The sequence below is a fragment of the Haemaphysalis longicornis genome, unplaced genomic scaffold, assembly GCF_048455015.1.
Source record: "Haemaphysalis longicornis isolate Haplotype H1 unplaced genomic scaffold, Haemaphysalis longicornis Haplotype H1 scaffold_10, whole genome shotgun sequence".
NCBI lineage: Eukaryota > Metazoa > Arthropoda > Arachnida > Ixodida > Ixodidae > Haemaphysalis > Haemaphysalis longicornis.
Genome location: NW_027526204.1, coordinates 62992121 through 63015581, shown reverse-complemented (window position 1 = coordinate 63015581; position 23461 = coordinate 62992121). Strand labels below are relative to the sequence as shown.

The window sequence follows — 23461 nt, the reverse complement described above, 5'->3', positions numbered from 1 at the left end:
AGGGGTTTCGCCTTTAAAACCTATTTATTCCGACTAAACTCGACCTCGTCGAGTCTGCGCAAACAGGACTGTGGACTCTCCCTCCGGTAACAAAAACAAGCCAAAACGGAAGCTCATTCTACCTAGTCTAGGGTAGATGGTTAGGCCGCGTTAGGGGGCGCAACGGCAGCGATTGATGGGGTCTTCGCTCTCTGCTTTCTTTATTTTTATTTTTTCCGCACCCAGCCAAAGCGCGTTTGGCCGCGACGACGACAAGAGGGAAAACAAACGTGCATGTTTTCGTTGTCGTGCGAGCCAAGCAACTTCCAATTCAGCTGAGCTGCCTCTAAGCTCTCTTTCAGCGTCGGTCTCTTAGGCAATGCACTGAGCAAAATTTAGTCGAGAGTTCGAGCGATGCATGAGCCATTTGGATGTTTTAAAAACTATGCAAACGGCCACTGTGTAGCAAGGATTGCGCAGACAGTAGAGGCACACAGAGCTGCAGGCAGGCGAGCACACAAACTGGAGTAGACGCGAAGCAGACCACGATACAGGCAATCAACACTGAAACGAGAGAAGTTCGATGGGGAGACATATTTTGCCGTATACTATAGCCACAGCGCAGGACGGATCCTGGTTTTTATGAGGGGAGAGTCAACTTGTCTAGGTGATGATGATAATGGTGATTAGGAGGATGGGATGAAGGATAGTAGCCTTTTTTATTCCCCAATATTTTGGCGAATCAAAAATACGAGAAATAGAAAAAATACTGAGGAAAGCGGCTTCGTGAAGTTAGAAGAAAACAATTTGGCGCTGAGTCTGAACTGTCATTGCAAGGGGTAGGCAGATAGAAAAGGCTGGGACTCGTCTTCTAATAAAACCTGCTTCCTCGGTGTACTTGGAGGAAACACCGAAAAGCACGGGCCGAAACATGACATATCCGTCTTTCTTTTTGTTGGCGTCATTTCTTAGTATAACTTGGTCACCTTGCATTTCAATCTACAGGGTTCGGAAGTGTTTCGATGATTAGGGCTCAAGACGATTGTTGCTGATTGTGATTATGATGGAGCTAGAAGATATACTGACGAAATATCTGTGTGGTTTTTACATCAGTATCCAGGGTTCTGTGCAATGCCATTTCTCAAACATGTTGGCGTTTTTTAAAAACCGCATTCCTGTTTGCCTTGCCTTAATATTCACTTCAATTTAGAAAATATCTTCGTAGAAATTGCGGTGCTTGTCTATACACGTTTGTGTTTGTGTAGGTACAGGAAACCGCCTATACACTTTTTATCATCAATAAAACACTACATTCACCGCTGGGTGTGACGGCATGTAAATTATGGGAAGTAAGTGCTTAGCAGGAACAGCAGTACTCTAACAATAATATGGTGTCGGCAAGAAGGTGCAAGGGGAAAAGAAACGAGCCTAATAGAAAATTATAATGTTAGAATGGAAGAAGGGACGTGTTTTTAGCAGAATGATTTAATCGTATTGAGCTTCGCGCTTGGCGCCGCTCTATGGAGCAAGATTTTTTTTCCGAGGCCGTGTTTAATTATGCCAAAAACCAGAAGGGCATGGATTGATTCTTCGTTTAGACGGCAGGAGGTGCTCGAGCCCCCCGTTTCGAAGCATCTGTTTCAATCGAACTTAGTGGCAGTGTATGGCATTGCCCCAGCGGAACGGCATTTGGCGTGTTGGCGCATTGTCAGAACCACGGTATCGCTCTTAGACGTTGCTTGATAAGAGCACTGTGACAAATGTTCAGCATTTGGCCTTGAAATTGCTTGTTCGGTGATGCTAGTTACACAAAAGTGTTCACGTGACTATGCACATTTTTTGCCCCTTTGTCCTGCCGGTCAGAAGTGGAAGAACAACATGAAGTCGGGCGGTAAGCCAGAGGTCACCTACGGGGTCGCCGGCACAGACTTCACCGAGGTCACTTTCGAGCCGGACCTGGGAAAGTTCCACTTGAAAGAGATGGACCGAGATTTTGTGGCCTTACTCCATCGCCGGGCCTTTGACCTCGCCGGCTGTCTTGAGGGAGTAACGGTATATGCACTTTCCTCTTTCCGTTCAGAATGAGGGGAATGGCGCCGCGTGCGTGCACTTGTGAGTGAGTGTATATACAATTTGTGCTGTAAAATTTACGCGCGCTTCACAAAGGCGCGAGTCTGCTAGAGCATTTTGCGAGGGGAGTGTGAGGGCAAAGCAATAATAAGGGAAGAGATTAAAGCGTGTTCGTGTCGTCACGTTACTTTTCGCTGTTATGCTGTTTCACACGTTTATTTCATCCACACTGGCTCAGCAGCTCAGATGGAAATCTCGGCTTCAGATTGGACCGTCGTCGAAGCACACGTGCTACCTCTGCCTAAGCGATTGGCCCCATGACGTGCCAGCGATCTACTGGTGCTACTTTTTGTGTGAAGGAACACATTCGCTGCGCATCTCCATGTTTAGTTGCTTGCCCATCCACGAAATGTGCTTTGCTTTCAGAGCGATATTTCGCAAAAATTGGGCTGCAACATTAGGAACGCTATATTTTAAACCTTCCTCTATGGATTACTAAAGCCTCAAACACCAGTGAGATGTTGTTTGGCGCCGAATGCACGCTCTGGAAGCATCGGGGCTGAGCTTGTTGACCCCCTGGGCAGCCCCGCAATAAGGATTTTATGTCTAGTTGTTACGCCTGCGGCTAAAAGGGTGGGTGCGTAAATGTGCTCTACGAAGCAACGCACAGCGCCAGCGCGTCGGTCATTGTTGCGCAGGTCAAGTTCAACGAGAAGGAGTTGCCAGTCTCCAACTTCAAGCAGTACGTCCAGCTGTACACTCGAGGCGTTGTAGACGAGAACGGGGACCCCCTCGTGGTCCCCGTTGGCTGGGATGTGGCTGTGACCAAGAGTCCCGATGGCTACTTCCGCCAAATAAGCTTCGTAAACAACTTGGCGACCACCATGGGTGGCGGACACGTGGACTGCGTGGTGGATCAGCTGGTCAAAAAGGTATGCCGTCTCTCCGCCCCCTAGCCTCAGGCAGGGCCGTGATGAGGTACAGAGGGTGGGGCCTAGCTCAATAAGCATTCTGTGTCCGGAAGAAACACGCCCCGTCCAGCAATGTCGAGCGCGAGTGGCCTAAAGAGACCGCGCATTGCTCTGGTACCTCATGACAGTTTTGGATGTGAGCTAGAGACGGCCAAGCCTAGTAGGGGAAACTGGAAGTGGACGTGGCTTCGTGTCTATTGACTGCCCAGACCAAATAATAAGCTGCGCTTCAGAGTAACGACACTGATGCACGTCGGCAACCATTTTGACGCCTGTCGCCAGGTTGGCCCCCTTTTTGTGCCCAATGTCAGCCAATTGGGATGGACGGAATATGTTCGGGCTCCGCTACGCAACCATGAGAGCTGTTTGTGCTTTTCGAGGGTTTCGAGATTGCGCGCCGGTGCGACGGGGTCAGGCTTGGCTACGCTAGCGTAGCTCATTTAGTGGCTCCAATTTACGCCAGACCACTATCGTTCTTACCCAGCGGGAAGCGACGCGCGCGTTTTCCACCTTCTGGCCTGTTGACAGTCCAGTATAGAGCATGGATTCTCTCTGTGGCTTAAATACTCACTCTCAACGGGTCGTACAGGCACACTACGCACTAAAAATCACGATTTATTGAAGAACGCACGCAGGCGACAACACAGCGGCACCAATACACATGGTTCATCCGCAGTAAAAAAATTCCCGGCATTTCCCCGAGGGGAAGAATGTGAAAGTGCGAATGCACGAGTTGAATTTGCGCGGTTCGGTAATGTTCGCGAAAGAGAGATCACACACACACACACAACTACAAAGAAAGAAAGATGCATTTATTCACACACACCTATTTGTGTTGTCGTTGTACTTGATTGCTAGAGCGGATCTCAGCTTTGAAATTTCGTGTCAGTACTCCTTTAAGCGGGTGCATTAGCCCTTCTCACGCCTGATTCCTGGCCAATCCCCCACGTGGGTATGTGCCATGTCAGCAGGAACAACAACAAGAATGAGCCATGGGGACGCGGCCAGGCAGCGCGCGCCCATCTCCCCCCGTTGCTAGGGAAGACGAGGAGCGCGCGCACCCGCAGCTGTTGCTATGCGGACTACGGCGGCGGACGATTCAGGCTCGCTTAAGAAGTGCATTCGCGCTTAAAAATGTCACGCGACGCGGTACAAGTAACGGCCGCTGTCGGCGGCCGTCAACACTTAGAGGAAAGGGTGCCGATACTCTGAAACTTGATCATGGTTCTAATGACTACGGCAATGTAGAGATTGTTGTTTAATGTTACAATATAAAGAACAACCGAGCTTACTCCTGAGAACGTCCAGTGCCCAACATAAGTTGCCGAGCACAGACAAGATACGACGAAACGTGTGTACCTCAAGTTCCATCATTTCTGATAATCTTTGGAGTTTGCTTCTTGTCCGAAATTGCCGTGAGCCGCGGCCAATCATTGTTTTCTGGCTTGCTCCCTGCAATGCTCAAGAACGTCAGGTTAACCGTTTTGGTTTCGAGTAAGATTCCTGGTTCCTCCGAACTTGGTCGAACATGATACGGCGGTGTTATTTGCCTGGTCGGGGTTCTAGTTCGTTGCAGTGTTTCCTGACCTACGTGTAGAATGCCTTAATTGTGCTAGATTGGGACATCTATGGGTAGGCTTAGATTGAAAGCAAGGTTTAACGGGCCGTTGCTAAACTTGCGCCTTGAGGCGCGCCGTAGTATGCGGCTTTGTATTAATTTCGACCACCTGCGGATGTTTAAAGCACCTAGTTCTGGCCCCACAGGGTGTTTTCGCTTTGCGCCCATAAAAAAAGCATGCCCTTCAGCCGGAACCGAAGCCGCGTCCTTTAGAGGAGCAGCACAACGCCGGAGCAACCGGGCAACCACGGCGGGTATTCCTCACATCAGACAAATGGCATGTTTGTAAACAAGTGGGCATGTTTGTAATCCTGTGGCACAGTGCAGCACCCCGAAAATGGGATGTCACTGCCATCCCGACCTTGGAGGACTTATGGGTCTCAGGCAGCAAACCTTAACTTTTGGGTTATTGTCAGAGAAATTGCTTCACATGCGTGTTACATTTTCGCGAACTCATACAAAACAAGTTACATGGAACGCTTACGCTAGAACATGTAAGTTATACCGCGAATTTGTTTATTTAAAAATTCTGCATCTTCTACTAGTGGCGCGAGGTTGAAGTAACAGCAATGCTTGCGGCCCCTCTCACTACGTCGGAAACGCGGATGTTGCACCTCATATGAATTTCCGCACTTGCCGCTGAACGTTCTCCATAACCCGGATCGTTATGTACGCGGGGTTTTACATCTCGCCTGAACCGGTGGTAAGCAGCTTCGCGAACCCGGCGACTGTGGTAGGCACTTCAGGCGTAAACGCACGTGACTGACCTCTCCCTCTATGTAAACACCGTCACGTCACGAAGCGCAGGAGCTCGAAGTGGGCGCCTGCTGGCGGCCGTGACATACGGCGGTGGATGGCAGAATGCGCCTGCACCGAAGGCCCGACCCGGCTCCGCGGCGGCCGACAAAAACGTTGTGAGGCCGGTTTGGACCGTCGATAGACGCCTAGATTACAAATGGAAGGGTTTAGCTAGCCTAGCTGCGGCCGTTGCATGTCCATGTGGGTTTCTGCACCTAAAATTACCGCAAACGTGTCATGTACCGTGCGGTCAACTGACGACGGGCACTTATGCTTTCGACTAATCCATGCGCGACACAACAGGTGAAAAGGGTTCTTTCTGATGGTTCGCATTGTTGCGACGCGTTTCGAGAATGTTTCTGTGTACGCTTTGTGTCGGCTACACACCTAGGAAAGATTAATCATTTTTGTTTTGGAGGTCCGGTTACACCGAGCGGTGCCTCAGGCAACGTGTGCGCTTCCTGTTCTTGGTTTCCTTCCATATCCCGGAGCCGGTGGTGCACACAGGATTTCATGTCGAGGGGAAGAAGGAAATCATACAGGGTAGAATAAATGAAATGAACAGCAACAAAGCAAAAATATAAAAAGCCACGGCCAGAAATTATTACAAAGCAATATCGGGATGATGGGGTGCTCTACATAAGTTTCAACCGTTTGTTTAGCTACTTTTCTTCCGCAGTGAAGTCGCGAAGTGCATTATCGTCGTTGTCAGAGTGCACGTGGCAGTCACTTATGGTCAGTGCGTAGCTTGCGAGTGACAGTAAAATAATTATGGGTAGTCATTATTTCTTGATAGTCAAAGTTAATGCCATAATCTAGCCGCTCCCAGCACATACGCCAGCGCCTGGGGACCGCGAAAAAAGAAAACATTCCCTGAGTCTGTTCCCTTAGAGCAAACTGATTTTTTGAGTTCAGTGTGCAGCAACACGGACGCGTGAGCTGTCCATATCGCGGCGAAGGCCCGATGCGAAATGAGGGCATGGTACGCATCTCTCTTTTGCCACTGCCTCAAGCCGTAATATAGTTATCAAGATATAGATGTATTCTACTTGCAAGCACGCGTTTCTCTCGTACTTCTGCTTCTAGAACCGCGAATTCGCTGGTCGAAAGATTTATCCCGTGTCGCCTGAGCAGGTTAGAAATTCATTGTCTTTTTATGCTGCATGTACTTTACTTCGTGAAAGCATAAAATATTTCGCAGCCGGAAAAGTCCCTATTTAACGGGACAACATTTATGCTGGGGCTGCATGAAGGCAGAGGATTAGCACACAGCATCTTTTTATGCGCTAAATGGCCTGGACTGACAATTTAGGCAGTGCGACTGTGCTTTCACGACGAACAGCTGAAGTTCGAAAATGCGCAATGTTACCAAAAGTGAGAGCTGACCATCGCTGCATTGGCTGCCAGCCTCTTGGACGCGTTCCGCGCAGCCACAATGTCAGCCGAATTTCATTTTCGGGGGACGTGAAAGAGTCTGATGCCGCTGCCGTTGCTGGGTCAATTCGCGTAGCCGATAGCACAACACCCCCCGTCATAAAAAAGCCAACGCATGAACAAAAACCACGTTTTCGCGCTTCTGAAGCAGCCTCACTGAATACACGTCGCGAGCCCGCGTGCGAGACACGCCGCGGTGGCTCAGTGGCTAAGGCGTTGCGCTGCTGAGCACGTGGTCGCGGGTTCGATTTCTGGCCACGGCAGCCGCTTTCTGATGGAGGCGAAAAGCTAAAACGCCTGTATGTACGATATTTCGGCGCACGTTACAGATTCCCAGGCTCTTTCCTTACGGCGCCATAGGCCATCAGACACGGAGTTCCGATGATTTCAAACGTCCCGCGAAAGCTAGAAACGGGGCCTGGGTAACAACTAACGCCCTCTGGCGTATTTATTGACAACTCTTTTTTCGATTTTACTTTGTTTTGTTTATATTTCGCGTACCCGCTGCGATGGCTCAGTGGCTAAGGCGTTGCGCTGCTGAGCACGAGTTCGCGGGTTCGATTCCCGGCCGGGGCGGCCGGTTTTCTGGTGGAGGCGAAAAGCGAAAAGCCCGGTGTGTTCGAGATTTCGGCGCACGTTAAAGATCCCCAGGTGGTCAAACTTCACTACGGCGTGCCTCATCGCTTGCGTTGCGACGGCGCGTTAAACCCTACAATCAACAACAACAATCATATTTCGCGTGCAGAGACTGCGCCAGGAGGGAAATTTGAACCCTTGATAGTGGCGAGTTCTGTGAAAACGGCATCCGCTGTATTTGGGCTGTATTTATAAACAAAACTGGCTTCCTATCTGACGACTGCGGCTTTACACATTGATGTGTACGGTCTGCACAACGTACGGTGGGGATATTTTGCCAAATGCGCCGCGTCATATTGTGTTATCAGCTTTATGATAGCCTGGTACTCGTGTCAGATTACTGCTACGGAGGGATGCGCGACACTTCTCAAGAGCGCTAGATATTTTTCTGGTCTTTACCACTAAAGTGAAAAGGAATTGGTGTCAGAACACAAAGTGGTCTTGGATGCATGACCGACTTACACCACTCGAGTGGCTTCGAGGAGGGGCACAGCCGTCAGTTCCGCTAGGTTGACGGGCCCTCAAAAATGCAAAACATGCTGTACAGCGTTGATATATATATATATATATATATATATATATATATATATATATATATATATATATATATATATATATATATATATATATATATATATATATATATATATATATATATATATATATATATATTTATATATATATATATATATATATATATATATATATATATATATATATATATATATATATATATATATTGAATCATAGCCAAGAAATGTAGGAACAATTTGCATATCTTAGAATTCCTAAAATAATTTTTAGGCTCATTACAATCGCCAATATAAGTTGCGTGTATATATTTGTGCATTTTTTTCTGATTATTTGACTAATAAACCCTGAGTAATTGTACCTTTCACATAACTGCTGTTATGTGTTTCTAAGAGCACTCTATAAGCTACAATTCTATGCAGAGCAATGCTAAATGTGTCCACTAGCACAAGAGAAAAAAAAATTCACAGCATATCCACGGGGTGAATGATGATGAGTGGGCGAAGCTCCTGAGGGGAAATCATCGGTAAAACCGTGACTCTTCAGTGAAAGTTCGCCCACTACATCTGTGTCCGAACGTAACGTCTAGAAAGTCTCGCTTAAAGGAGCCATGAAGAGAAAACACAAGTTTGGTTCATTCAAAAGATTGTCTCGTTAGAATCATACTGACACCACTTTTAACGTAGACTTCGCTCAAAAAAGCTACATAATTAGGAAAAACGGGAATGGTCATGCGACCCACCAGCTCATTTCCCGCAACAGAACCTATGATGTCACATGAGCTAAGCTCTGCGATTGGCGGAGGCTGGCAGAAGCAGACGCAAATTAGGTAGAGCTTACAAACTAGACGAACGAGCGATTTGCGCTTAAATTTAGGGCACATTCTTTACAAAGCAATAAGAATGATGGGACAAACAGTGGTAGTTACGAAAGCACATGTAAACATAGAAGTACTGATGCGTTCCGCCGTTCGTACTGCGCACAGCATGCTTCGTTTAGCTGCACAGCACTACGGGGCTTGGGGTTGTCTCAGACGACACTGGCCGATTTACGCAAGCAACGGTGTCTTACGTGACCCCATTTGTCGAGCGAGCACTGTTTCAGGGAACGAATATTTTCTCCCAGAACAAAAACAAGCCAGGTTTAAATGCGGGCAAAAACAAACCAAACGCTTGCCACGGTATGGTGGCGCCATCTAGGTTATGGAACGTAAAGAAACGCGGGAACAAACCAACACCGCTGTACAGGGTGGAGACAACCTTTGAACGGTCCCGTGCCGCCGCAATTGGGCCAACGGGCTCAACGCGTTATTCTTTTCGTTTCCCACGAGACCTAGCAACGCGAAACAGACAATATGATTCAAACTTCTTCAGTAAACCGCGTTGCGGCGATAATTTTAGCGCGGTTTTGACACAATGACTTGCTTCGGTGGCGAGCGAGCAACCGAAAATGGCGGCGCCAGCGTATACGTGTCTCTACCCTGTACGGCGGATGCGTGAATGAAGGTACTCTAGGCTGCAGAGCGGTCGGTTCCTGTGATGTCATTTGGGACCACGAAAAAGCACGATTGAGCGGGAAAATCAAAATTTTAACCTAAATTGTTTAATTTCTCAGTGAATAAAGCACCGTTTGTATCCGGACAAGCGCTGGGGGCACTATAAAACATGAAATCTTTCGAATAAAACCAACTTGCATTTTCTCTTTGCATTTTCTCTTCATGGCTCCTTTAAACCGCGCGTCGGCACCTTGGGGCTGAGCTCGCCTGATGCGTTTTGCAGACGCCTCACGAGCTCTCACTGCATCGGGGTCTGCCTGCCGATACGCGCGCTTTCTCGCCGCTTCCCGTTCTCTGACGTTTTGGAGATCCTCTTCGCGCCGCAGCCGTGCCGCTTCGCGTACGGCAGGGTCCTCGCGCCGTTGCCGTGACGCTTGGGCCTCTCGTTCTCGAACGCTGGGATCTTGGCGGCGTCGTCGCGCAGCCAGACGACACGCTTCGGCCTCCCGCTCTCGTACGGCAGGATCTTGGCGGCGGCGTCGCGCAGCTTCACGGAGCGCTTCTGCATCGCGGGCTCGCACATCTGCAGCCTTATCCATCGGGCGACTCCGAGCGCGCGCCAACAGCGAACGGATTTTATTACAACGCTCCCCGCCATCTAGTAAACAATCCAAGAACTAAACTAGAGGTAGCCACGCCATCTAGTAAACAATCCAAGCGCATCTTTTCATCATATACAAGTACCGCCATCTAGTAAACAATCCAAGAACTAAACTAGAGGTAGCCACGCCATCTAGTAAACAATCCAAGAACTAAACTAGAGGTGGCTACATACATACGTCGAGGATGGACAGACCCACGCCCTAAGGAGCTTCGCCCCTAAAAATAGTTTTGTGGAAGCACTCAAAGTCAGCCATTTTTCCGCCGTGACGAAAGAGATACGTATATACGTCACCACACTGCGGACGTGACCTGAGGTCTAATGCACGTGCTCGGTAAGTCCGAGCGGCCGCGTGGGTTGTTTGAAAAACGTTCGCACGGGCTCGCTTGACTGATTGATTGTAGGGTTTAACGCGCCGACGAAACGCAGGCGATCAGGCGCGCCGTAGCGGACGGCTCAGGATTAACCCGGAGCGGTGCGTTGGCGTGGAGAACAGCACGTGACAGGTTACGTCGCGAGCGCCGGGCAGAGTGTTCAGAAAGTCGAGTGGTGCCGGTTGGCGCCATGACGTCGTAACTAGGCGTGACTTGGTTCCGCCTACACTACACGGCTGGGCGAATGTCACGCCTACGCCTTTATATTTTTTCTTGGTATTTTTTTGCCCCCCCAAGGGACCCAGGTCGAGCTTAAACAGCTCGGATGTCAAAAGACGCATATTGTAGGGTACTCTTTTTCTTAGCATATTATTTCATACTCAGAATCAACACACTGCCGCACGTCCTTCAATTTTTAGGGAGTAAATGCTTTTGCGTGCAGTAGTTCAAGGGATGCGTTAGGGAAAAGGAGTCCTAATTGGGGATGTTGGCGTGCTAGGAGTCGCTGTGTCAGTTTTATTTACCAGCGCCCTAAGCCTTAAACAAGTAATTTTATCGCTCGCTCAAGCCTTCATCCTACCCTTTATCGGATGCTTTGTTGGACATTCTTGCACGTCGTTTTTGTTGTGCTGACAAGATAACCTTACTTAACCCTGTATTATCACTTTGTTGTAAAGTCAGCTGTTGAACTGCTGGTAGGCTGTTCGGGGGTGGGGGTATCTTTGGTAAGCCTCTTTCACGGACCTTTGGGTGTCGAAACCGGGCAGCAGTTACTGTGAGAGGACACGGCTTGTCGCACTTCCACGCCAGACCGCGTAGTTCGAGCTTGTACTTCATGAGGTTCATGGCCACGTGCAGATCTTGACAACGGTGAGAAGGAAAACCAAGAACGTCGGAGTGAACATCACCAGCCGCAAGATCAAGGACTTCATCTGGCTGTTTCTTAAAGCACGAGTAGAGAATCCGAAGTTCGGGTCTCAAACTAAGGAGCTGTTGACGGTCCCCGCAGACAAGTTCTCGGAGAACTGCTGCTTCAAGGACTCGTTCTACGCGAAGGTGAACTATGAACTTCTGACGTGTACTTGCGTGCGTGGTAACAGCGCTAACTTACATGGGCTGCCCCAGTTTGAATTCTAGGGAGACTGGCGAATTACGGATGCAAAGCCATACTTTAACTTTTTATGTAGCATGGGAATATTAATGTAGCTCGTTGTGCTTCAATAAAGAAGCCATATAAAAGGCGCATGAAAATGAAGCAAACATTATTTTTAGATACATTTTTGGAGGGTGGAAGGGCAAAATTATTGTTTTGCTCAATAAAACATTTCTCTCGTCTTCCTACCCAAAGGCAACGCCTTTGGCAAAGATCGGAAAATTTTTACCCAGTGTGCAAACTCTAAAAACACCAAATTTGCAGTAGTCTTTTTTTTAATAAAAAGCCTTATAGCGGTGCAAGCAACATTGGGAATAAACACTATAGTAGCGGCTTTCCAGCCGCCAAAAAAACGAAAATTTGCTTTAATCTTTTCCAAACAGTTTTATTTTTTTTTTTGCGTTGGGCTCTAATAGCATTTTTACACGATAACTGTTGGACTAATAGGAAAAGAGGCGCCATAAAGCAACATATAACCAGCTAGGCTTTTCAGTGATGCCGTTATTTTAGAAAAAATATGCAGCAGAATCGCCATGCTGAAGTTTCAAGACAAAATGTTTAACGCACTTGACGTAAACGGCGAAAGATTAGCTTATATTTCAAAATAAAATGAATAAGTGGCGCTACTTGCACTTGTACGAGGCTGAAGAAGAGCGGAGCCGGGTGCGGACCTATTTTATTTCGGTTTCGTCAAGTTTTGCTATTCTTTGATAACGTTTGTTAGGTTTTGCGGTGATTTTGCTAGGCTAGGTAATACTTGTGGGGTGAGGCCCAGTTTAGCAGGATTTTACGCGGCCGTTGCGTAACACCCCCACACTAACAGAGGATTTCAGGGGGGAACATAGGTGTACCCCTGCTCCGCTGTTTCTACAGCCTTGAACTATTAGGGCAAGGTGCGCTTTTCTTTTCATGTATTTAGCTCAAGAAACACTATCACCTTTCAAATGCTGCAATACGAGTTCGGATTCGCATATGCTCTCGGTGCCCACACTCCAGAGGCATGAAAGTCGACTTCACTGTTATAAACACCCTAACTGCGGTGATGCCCCCGTTACATGCGGTGCAGTTTGGCTTCTTGGTGTTTTTTTGCTAACGCCACCGGACGCAGCTCACACCTATACAGTTCCGCTGTTTCAAAGAAAGGTGTTTGGGAATGCGACACACCTTCTTCAGTGTATTAGTGAAATTTTAATTTAAAAAATATTTTCATTTGCGCATGCTGTTGTGCGTCTGGCGGTGCGAAACGCCTGGCAGCATTATTGTAAGCTCAGTCCGCGCATTTGGGGTCCCAGTCAGAACTCAAAGGGATGCTCTGATTCAATTCCTCGAAGAAGATGCAGAAAGCCCTATCCAAATGATGTTTACACCCGATTGACGAGCTGAAAAACGTATGGGCTATTCGTAACGCACTTGAGCCGGCCAGAGATTGTCGAACAAACTAGAGGAACACGAAACGTGCTGAGATCAGGTGCCCAATGTTTTCATCATGTTCCTTTGATTGCCTCTCTGAGAATTAAACTCTGATTATATCCCGTCGTATACAGGCTCACTGCTGCTGATAACATCGTAGAAATGGGACGGAAATGCACCGTGATCACGCGGTTTGCGCAGTGTTTAGCTTTACACGCGGCTTGACCACACTTCCTTGGTACTCACCCCAGGAAACCCACAGCATCTCGCGGAAGCAAGAAAAACGCGCCAGAAAAACGCCAAAGAATTGCTACGTTATCCACGCCAAACGGCTCATCCATAATCAGTGGACAGCACACGAGCTCGCGGCTCACTACGTAGAGAAGCAGTGCTCGGTGGATTTTTGCGAGGTCTTCTTCAGGCGAATGATGACTTTTTCAGCTGCAGCCGAATTGTGAGTCCGAGCTCATCGTCACCGTGAGTACCAAAGAACCGGCGCAACAGGCCTGCTGCACCCCGGTATAGTTCTTGTGCGAGCACTCAGGTACTCTGCCGGGAGCTCAGGAGACGCGCTTCTCGCGCGTGCGTCTAGGCACTCACAGCCATTTCAGCGCGCTGGAGTTAGCTAGCTAGTTGGAGTGTTGAATTACCGCATGCGTGACGTGACGGAAACCGTCGCGCACTAGAAGACCTTGACCTGACGGGTACCAAAACGGCCCGCAAACGCTCGTTGTGGGGAAAAAAGATGCGATATACCCACGTTGTACCCGTCATCATAAATGCATGGGCGCAAGGGCGCAAGACATGTGGGGAAAACATTCGCATAGATCAGCATGGTCATCGGAGCATCGCGACATAAGAAAGCTAACTGCCTCCACAGTGAAAAAAATACGACGGCGCTTCCCCAACACCCTCTGCCTCGGTCGCTGTTCCTTCAAGCAGTCATCACTCCCGCGGCTAGGAAAGCACCCTTTCCGCTTTGTGATTTTGTGTGGTTGTAATCACGTGGGCGCTTTCTTCTTGGTTATCGTGAGCAGCGCTAGTATCCGTTGTTATAAGTGCCCAGTATTTCACGACAATGTGTTAATGCGCACCTTTTCGAAAAGTGCTGTAAGATGCAAATGGGACGTAGTCGGTGCGTGCGCGATAAAAAAGGTGGAGGGGGTTACTGATTTTCCCGCGGGCGTGATGCGTGGTTGCATAAACAGTTAGTGAGGGAGAGAAGAATGCGTAAACTAGGAACCACGCACATTAACACAAGCCGCGGGGGGGCGTTATCGTCGTGGTGGGTCGACGCTCGCGCGATAACCTTCAAATCGCACGCGAATGTACACTTGCAAGCTCATACAGCCAGATTATCCGGACCTTGCGTGGTTCGCTTCTCTGGAGTCTTTTCTGAGTGCACTGACGGTTCCCTGGGTGCTTTTGCATCCCTCTTTCTTCCCCCAGGTCGTCAACTGCGGCATCGTGGAGGCCGTAAGCGCGTCCTTGGTATACCGCGTAAAGAGGCAGCTGGAAACGAAAGTTTCCGGCCAGAAGACACCCCGCATTAAGGGGATTCCCAAACTTGAAGACGCGAACGACGCCGGCACCGAAAAATCGATGAATTGTACTCTTATACTCACAGAAGGAGATTCAGCGAAAAGTTTGGCTGTGTCCGGCTTGGGCATCGTGGGAAGAGATACCTTCGGTGTGTTCCCATTGAAAGGGAAAGTGTTAAATGTCCGCGTAGCAACATGTGCCCAGGAACTAAAGAACGCGGAGCTGAACAACCTCACAAAAGCCATCGGACTCCAGGTGAGATTTCTGGCACTACTGTTTTGGAACTGCTTAATGCTTGAAATAATACTGCATAACCCAGCCCAGGAGACAATGAAAAACTTTCTATTTGGAATATTTGTTCTTGCAGTACAGTCCCGCTTGTCCCACTTTGGGACATACCACAATTTCAATTTCCCGCCGCTCGGAATGTTTCCTGACGTCGGCAGTGATGTGTTACAGGCCCGTACACAGAGCGGAGAGTTGGCATGCTGACTGCATGCTTAATACTATAGGTGGAGTCCAACAGGAAGCGGAACTGAGCTTTCGCCATTCCAGGAGGCTACGCTGAATCGCGGTTCCTCACCGTCGTCCTTCCTACAGTTTAATTCACAGTCTTCGTGCAACAGAGTGGATGTTTGTAGTTCTCCCAGTGTGCCCACTGAGCAGTTCCAATCAACCGGGACGTATTTTGCTGGCCTGCTGAAGAAAAAATTGGATCCGATCTACGCTGTGAAGGTGCTTGGAAAGCAAAGCTTAAACGACACCTACAACAATTAACCATGCGACGTCACTTGAATTCACACACGTCGCTCTTCAAAGAGTGAAACCAGAGATTCTGTAAGCCGTTAACTGGAATTCGCGGTGGCGACGTTCCGAACGCAGCAGCAGCGTCGGCCACAGCAGGGCTTGAGCGGGGGATGGTGGCGCTGTCGTTCGGCGGTGAGTCGCGAGAAAGAAAACGGAGAGGAGTCCCTTTGGAAGGGTGAGACAGCGAACCTAGCCATCCTGATGTGCTAGCTTGGGTCTACGCCACGGCGCGACACAAGCGCACACACAGAAACAATTTGACGTGCGAGCCTAGTGATTTCAATGCATTACGGTGTAAACTATTTAGTTTGTTATGTTTGAGAATGTGAGAAAGCTGAGAAAATATTTATAATCACTGTTTATCACAACCACTTGCTACTTTCGCCTTTTGTAATACCTCATAAACCTCAGTGGAATTGGTAATCACCAGTTTAGCGTTACTTTAGCGCCAGATGTCTGTATGTGGTTCGTATATTTTCTTTTCCCGCACTGCAAAATAATCCTGAACGTATGTTTGCGTACGACCACTTAACTCTGTCGGGGGGGGGGGGGGTTACCCTAGAGGTACAGTGTAACAAGTTAATCAAGCCGTGCGAAGGCCCCACAATGGACGCGAAGCTGCACCAAAACCGGCCCAGAACAACCGCCGCTAAAGCTGACGACAAAGCCGTACCGACGACGCAACCGCTGACGAGCAGACACTTCTGCGCAGAAAACGCTGGGAAATTCGACGCTCCATCTCTAGTGTGTTCCGTGAGTGAAACCCTCCGTCCCGCGTTCCGTCCCGCGACACTGCCTCCGACGTATTGGGAGTTTGTTGTCCCGCACGCCACGAAGGAACAGTTGGCTGGTAGGGATAGAAAGCTTTCCTTTAAAATTGATTAAGCCCACGCCAATGTGTTTGAATCAACGGGCAGCTAAGCTTCAGTTGCGTGCGTTCCCTAATGTGTTACTTTTGAAGTACCCGAAAGACGAGGCGCACTGCTGTCCCAGGCACCAAAGACGTTGTTCTGATTGTTGGCTGTCGTATTAGTTCTCACCACATTGCCCGTATCCCACGGCGTCACACACGAGGCCAGCACGCTGTTTAGACGTCAGCAGCTCTCGCCTCTCTTTCCGACGTCGCCAAGCACTCTCTTTAGTTTTTCTTTGGTGTGCGCTGCGAATCGGTTCGCGCAGCGCCGTTTCCGTAGGAATCGCGATACCGCACGGAGCGCTCGTTTGACGTTCTTTGAGCTTGAAGGTCAAGTGGACCCTAGCAGGCCGTTTCTGGCTGTTTAGCTGCACTAATAGGCTTCGCGAAAAAGCAACAGTAGGTACTGGAGCCATGGGACGGCATTTAACTCACACCCCCTTCCCTCCTCGATGTGCCGCAAGGCTGCAACACCCATTTTCGATTTCCTTCAGCTGGCCACACTATAATTTAATTGCGAATTAGGTGGTCTAGGTAACCTGATTGTTGAGAACAGTCTAGCATCCACCGCTGCAGGCAGTAAAGGGAGTGAACTCGAGATGGTACGGCAATGCCGCGTGGACACAATTGATTCTGGTGTTTTTTTTTTTACACCAATCATTTTGAGCGTTTTGGGTATAATCGACAAAGGGTGTTACTTCAGGAACAATTTTCTCTGATCCCAGTTGGCCGGCGTCGCGCTAGAGATTGCGGGCGGGAGAGGGGGCATCTCCGGACCGAAACTGCGACAGACTTGAGGCTCGAAGCAGTCATGCGGGCAATGAATGTTCGAGGGTACCAGGCAAAGTCTCAGGCGAGCTAGAATGTGGAAGCGTGGTTCGGTTTCCCCAAGGACCTGCCTTCCAAATGATTGCTTACCCTACGGCAGGGTTTCGGGCTGTTCTTACTGTTCTTACTGTAATCTAGCGCGCCCTCTAGCCTAGCGCGCACCTGGACTTGGATAAAAAACTTGTAAACGTTTCCCTCACAGGCAAGACTTCTATGGGCGCAAGAACTTCATTTTCTATCGCGATACGACGGCGCTCGTCCGTCTGAGATTGCAACAAACTGCATGGCAAACCACGCTACATGTCGCCCTGCCAAACGCCCGGTAAAAATGAGAGTAAAAAACGTTCAGGAACGACTAAGCACTTCATGCGGTGTAGTGAATGTGAACGCTACAGTGCTGAACTATGGAACGTAGATAGCGGTATATTGTGCGCCGCCATGTTTAGCAGATGCTGTTGATGTCGAAAATTCTGAGTCCATAGCCGCATACACCACACCAATGAAATCTTTAGAACGCGCGTCCTATGGGAAGCCATGCAGACAAAACCCAAGTTTGGTTCATTCGAAAGATTGCCTTGTTAGAATCGTACTGACACCACGTTTCACGCACACTTCGCTCAAAGAGGATATATAGTTGGGGTAAAGGGAACGGCCATGCAACCCACTAGCTTATTGCCCGCCACAGATCCAATGATGTCATATGCCCAGCTTTGCCGGAAGCTGTGCCGGCTGAGGCCGAAAAAGCAAACGCAAATGAGGCAGGGCTTATAAGCATGCCGAGCGAGCTGTTTGCAATTAAATGTAATGCATATTCATTTTTCAGCCATGGAAATGGTGCGGTAAAACATGAAAGGCGAAAATACGCGTAATTTTAGAAGTACCGATGCCCAGTGCTGTAGGTACTGGGCGCACTATGCTTGAATTAGCTGCACAGCTGTCACTCACCTTGGAGTATATAGTCTTATCCGACACTGGCCGATTGGCGTAAGCGAGGTTGTCTAACGTGACACTGTTTGTCGAGGATACCGCATGCTTCATGAGACGAATACTTTCTACGGTAACAACAATAATCCAGGTGCAAATGCGGTCAAAAACAAAGCAACGGCGGACAACGGTGTGTGGCTGAGTACGGTAGCGCCGTCTGGGAGGACTGACGGCAAGCAAGGTTGCGGAGCCAGTTATGCAGTGGAAGTTCGTTTGAAGACGCGTAGTTATGGTTTCATGGCACACGTCACGGTAGCACACGATTTAGCGGGTGAATCAATATTTTAACATAAACTCACTAACTTCTCAGTGAAGACGGCACCAGCTGCTGCTGAACAAGCGCTGGGGCACTATGAAACACGAAAGCTTTCGAATAAAACAAACTTATATTTTCTCTGCAAGGCCCCTTTAAGCGCGGCAGTGATGTGGTGGGTTTGGCGGCACGTGCGCCCAGTGGCACGCGTCTACCCTTGCGCCGTTTTCCTGCTTTTTCGGTTATCGTGACTGCGAGAATCGCCCGATCGCCCCTGTCAGCCGTATGTATACGCGATTAGCGGGCACCTCCTGTGCTTCTCACCTAATGGTCTCTAGGGCAATTACCGTGGAAAAGTTTCTCCTGGGGTAGTGAGTACATTCCTAAAAAGTCCCAATTCCACAATCCGCCGAGCATGGGTGTGCAGGGGGGGGGGGGGATACACCTTCCTGAAGCTTCGGCTGTGGTGATCTAAACGTTTGACGACGTAGGGCAGATAGTCTCACCGTTGCCAGTGAGACGTTCCCCTGTGACAGAGGGGTACTCGCGGCTTCTGTGCGAGCGTGTGCGCGTGAGTTTTAACGAACAGACGTTTCCTGATTGGCGCGTGCCTGACTGCGGAGCCGAGAGAGGGGCTGTACCTAAAGATGCCTATTTATTCTTGCGCACAAAAGAGCTCGCTGTCTGTTGACTGAGGTCGACAACGATGGAAATACTTCATAGAGTTTTCCTCCCAGCAGCTTGGTCCTGGTGACTTCCTTGGGACGACACCAACCCTATTCACTTCGACCACGATGCCTCGAGTCCCAATGGCAGGGAACAGCTTTTTTCCTTCGTCGGGCCAGAGTACACAAGGGCTGGGCTATCGATCTAATTACGAGCGCTTCATATCAGCAGTAGTTTACTGTCCGGTTCTTATCCGCACGACAATAACCGCCAGGCCTGCTTCAGGCCAAGTGTCTGCCAAACAGGTAGTACTTCTGCACGCACAACCTATTGGAACGGTGCATTCGCTCACTGCGCGCATTTTTCGTCCGTTGCGTTTCTGCACTGCAGCTTCCATGCGCTCGGTGACTCGCTTGCGCGTTAAAGCGTAAACTTCTCAGGCGCATTTCTGGTATTTTGGCGTTGCGGGGATGGCGAAATCTATGACTTTACTCGCTTAAGCATGCCACTTATGTCCGCCCCACTAGGCCGGTAACGCTAAACAACCACTCACGCTGCTTAGGTGTGTCACCGGTGAAGACAAGCGTGTGATCTGAGGACGTATTCTTCCACGAAAATTAGTGCGAGGGCTGTTCTGACGAGGCAACACTTCACATTAGTCGATCCTCTTTTCTGCACCCAAGGCCTTTCCATACAGGCCGAGAAATGGGCAATGCTTTGAAAATGCTCCATTTTTAATCATTACACTCCAGCCCCCCCCCCTGCCCCCCCCCCCTGCCCCCCCCCCCCCTATCAAGAAAATAAAAGTCCGTAGAACGTGCATGAACGCCTTGAGGTGCCCGCAAGAGATGCAAATGCTCACAGTACAAAAAAGGGACGGACAGCGTGCCGAGAAAAAGACAACGCACAAGCTGCGCTGGAGCCATCTTTTCTTCGGTCCCATCTCCGTCTTTTTTGCGCTGTGAGCATTATGGTTTACCTACCAGCCGGCACCCCCTTACGTTTGCAAGAAATCGCGCTGTAGGAAGAAAATCGGCCCCCTTTGAAAACGACCGTGTCGTCTTGAATGCTGGCTGATTGTGGTGCTAGGCCACGAATGTAACGTTTCCACCTAGGAACCCGCAAATGCATCCCCGCTACTTTCGATCGCTTCTGCTGGGCTTTTATATCGGCTGCCGTGAATGGGGGACTGGCTGTCGCCATGACACGTGGCCGGGTCTCCTCGCGTGGCGTCCACGAAGCCCACGGGCACATTTTTTGTTCGTCCGAAACAATTTTGGATGACGCAGTAGAGAAAAATACTCCCACCTCCCCTCGCGGGAACCCCTGTTTAGATGCGACGCATAGGGGGTTCACGTTGCAGCGTTGGACAGCGGAGGAACGGCGCTGGAACGATGGAGCAGAGCGACGCAGGCACCGCGTTTTATAGCGCGCATAACGGTGAGGCGACGCGCCGGCGCCAGTGCGTCTTCCGCGGCTATGACGCAACACAATCCAACACAATCCACTTTAATCCAATCCAATCCAATCCAATCCAAGCCAGGCCAAGCCAAGCCAATCCATTCGTATCCAATCCAATGCCCCTCGCGAGAGAGTGTTCGCTATCGGAGAGGAGAGGGGGTGAGCGGCGGAGAGCGCAGCTCACGCGGCGAGGAGAATGGGGGAGGGGCGGACGGCGACAACAACGCCGACGACGCCGGATGCAGGGACAAGGCGAGTGAATGAGATGCAGTCGCATGTAAAAATTACTGCCATCATCCGCGCTAGAGTCAGTGGTCGCGCCCCTGCAAGGGAAAGCGAAAACCCGAGCGAGAGAATGGGCTGCACACATGGCAATGAGCTCTATGGGCGAGTGAAATTGCGACGTGCCTTCCCTGCATTTTGGGTGTCAGATTTTATAAGCGACCATTTCAGCGCCTTCAGTCAATCGGTGAAGAATTCGGCAACGTTGCAAAGTAAGGACATAAGCACCAAGGAAAGCGCTTTACTGCGAAATCAGCACGGATCCGACCTGCGTGGGGCGCCGGGAAAATTCTGTGGGGTTCGCAACTTGCCTCGCTAAGCAGTTCCTAGTGCAAGTACTGGCAGGCTGCCAAATATTTTCCTTCATTCCGAAAAAGTAAAAGCAAAATATTTCTTAGGTTTATTGTTTCTTGATTTCCCACTACAAATATTTACTGGGAGAACCTCGGCAAGGCATTTGTGCAGCGCGATAATTCACGCAGAGCCGCTGTATGGGAACTGATTGTAAAAATTTCAAGACGAGTGCAATTTGAAGAAATTGAAAATTTTAGCCTGCCAACTGCATTACTATAGAGGTTGCGCAATCAGTTGTAAAACTGCAAGGCGCGGGAGAAAGAACGCCTTCTTGAACGCATTAGTTTTGGGATTAGATGCAACTGTGCTGTTGGCACGAACTAGAACGGTTGGATACCGCGCACCCCCCACGGGATTTGCTGCTCGCAGTAATGCTGTTGTGGTTTTGGAAAAACGCACACTCCATGTGTACGCCTTTCTTAGCTCGTTCATTCCTCTGCATGCATTCTTTCAGCACGGGAAGCTGTACGAGACCATGGAGGACTTGCAGACCCTGCGGTACGGCCGCGTCATGGCCATGTGCGACCAGGACCAGGACGGGTCGCACATTAAGGGCCTCCTCATCAACTTCATCCACAAGAACTGGCCGTCCCTCCTCAAGCTTCCCTTCCTGGAGGAATTTATAACTCCTATCGTCAAGGCGTCCAAGGGCGCTTCCCAGCACGCCTTCTACTCACTCCCCGAGTACGAGGAGTGGAAGCGGAGTACCCCGGATTGGCAGCGATGGAAAGTAAAGTATTACAAAGTGAGAGGAGCCAACTGATGGCGATACCTTTGCACCTACGATGTTCTAGCGGCGTGTTCTGTGCCCTCCAGGAGTGTGCATACACTTGACGTTAGGCTAGTTATTAAAATAATTATCGAGATAAATGCACACTGTCCTACAAAATTAGCCTGGGCGATTCTCCATGGCAGAGGGCCTAAGATCAAAACTTCTATTCTTGGACTGAGGATGGTGGAAATTACGGGACATACGTAGGTTCTCAGTGAGATTGCACATCTGAGTTTTTGGGGTAACGCCTCTGTATTCGTCCAAATTTGTGACCGTACGTTTCTGAGAGCTGGTGCAAAGAGCAGCTTGAGAGGTGCAGCTATGCATGGCAGGGGGCAAACGGCGCGCAACTCGAGGCTTGGAATTGTGCAACTTGCGGCTGTGAATGAGCTGTAATACGCAGCCCACAAACTAGTGCAAAAAACCAAATCCGGAATGCACTTCGCGGCTCTACGAGGACTGTTCTGAGGGTTGCGTCTATTTACCGGAAGGTGTCAAGTATCCGTTTGGATTCAGGCGGAGTGCACAAAGCACGCTGTAATGCACGTTGCAAACACTCGCAGGACCAGCTCAGCCACGCTCGGGCGGGCGACGTCGTCTCCACGAGCTCGCGTCTCCGTCCATAGCGGTAGGCTCGGTTCATCTTGCGGCGGGATGTTTTCTTCTTCTCAGAGTCGAAACGCGATGCCCCTAAAGGCGGGCCACGCGGTTCTAAACTGTCGCAGGAAAGGCCTTGGGGAGGCAGATATCGCGGCGCTCGTCACCTTGCTTGGGATAGAGGACTTGTCAGAGGAGAGAAGGGTGCAGGCGATAGCAGCCGGCCACTAGGGATTCTTTGCGTTCCGTGCGTCATGTCAGACGGTGGGGGTCGGTGCGCACAGGCTGCGGCTCTGCCAAGCGCGTACACTACTAACCCTAACGACGACGTACAGCATGGCGTGGTGACACACACGTCGTCCACACGCCTCCGATCCTCAGGAAGTGATTGGTGCAGTCTCAATAGCTCACAGTTGAGCCACGTTGGGACACGCCCACGCACCTGACACGAGCCATCTACGAAACGGACAGGACATGGCATTTCTCATTTCTAAGATATCCGCCAAATACCTCACAGTTGCGGCAAGCGGACACACCCACGCACCTGACACGAGCCATCTACGAAACGGACAGGATATGACATTTCTCATTTCTAAGATGTCCGCACAATAGCTCACAGTTGACGCACGCGGACACGCCCACGCACCTGACACGAGCCATCTACGAAACGGACAGGACATTTCTCATTTCTAAGATGTCCGCAAAATAGCTCACAGTTAAGGCACGCAGACACGCCCACGTACCTTACACCATCCATCTACGAAATGGACAGGACATGGCATTTCTCATTTCTAAGATGTCCGCAAAATAGCTCACAGTTGAGGCACACGGACACGCCCACGCACCTGACACGAGCCATCTACGAAGCGGAC

At 49.7% G+C, this 23461-nt stretch overlaps 1 protein-coding gene across 1 annotated transcript in view; it reads left to right on the top strand.

The window, feature by feature from the left end:
- LOC144159871 (DNA topoisomerase 2-alpha-like) overlaps nucleotides 1-23461 on the top strand; it is a 68010-nt gene that overhangs the window by 4572 nt on the left and 39977 nt on the right. The window contains exons 2-6 of the mRNA XM_077691532.1: nucleotides 1843-2037; nucleotides 2754-2981; nucleotides 11426-11623; nucleotides 14580-14927; nucleotides 21675-21965. Coding sequence (XP_077547658.1) covers nucleotides 1843-2037; nucleotides 2754-2981; nucleotides 11426-11623; nucleotides 14580-14927; nucleotides 21675-21965 — 1260 coding nt within the window. The remainder of the gene's footprint in view (nucleotides 1-1842; nucleotides 2038-2753; nucleotides 2982-11425; nucleotides 11624-14579; nucleotides 14928-21674; nucleotides 21966-23461) is intronic.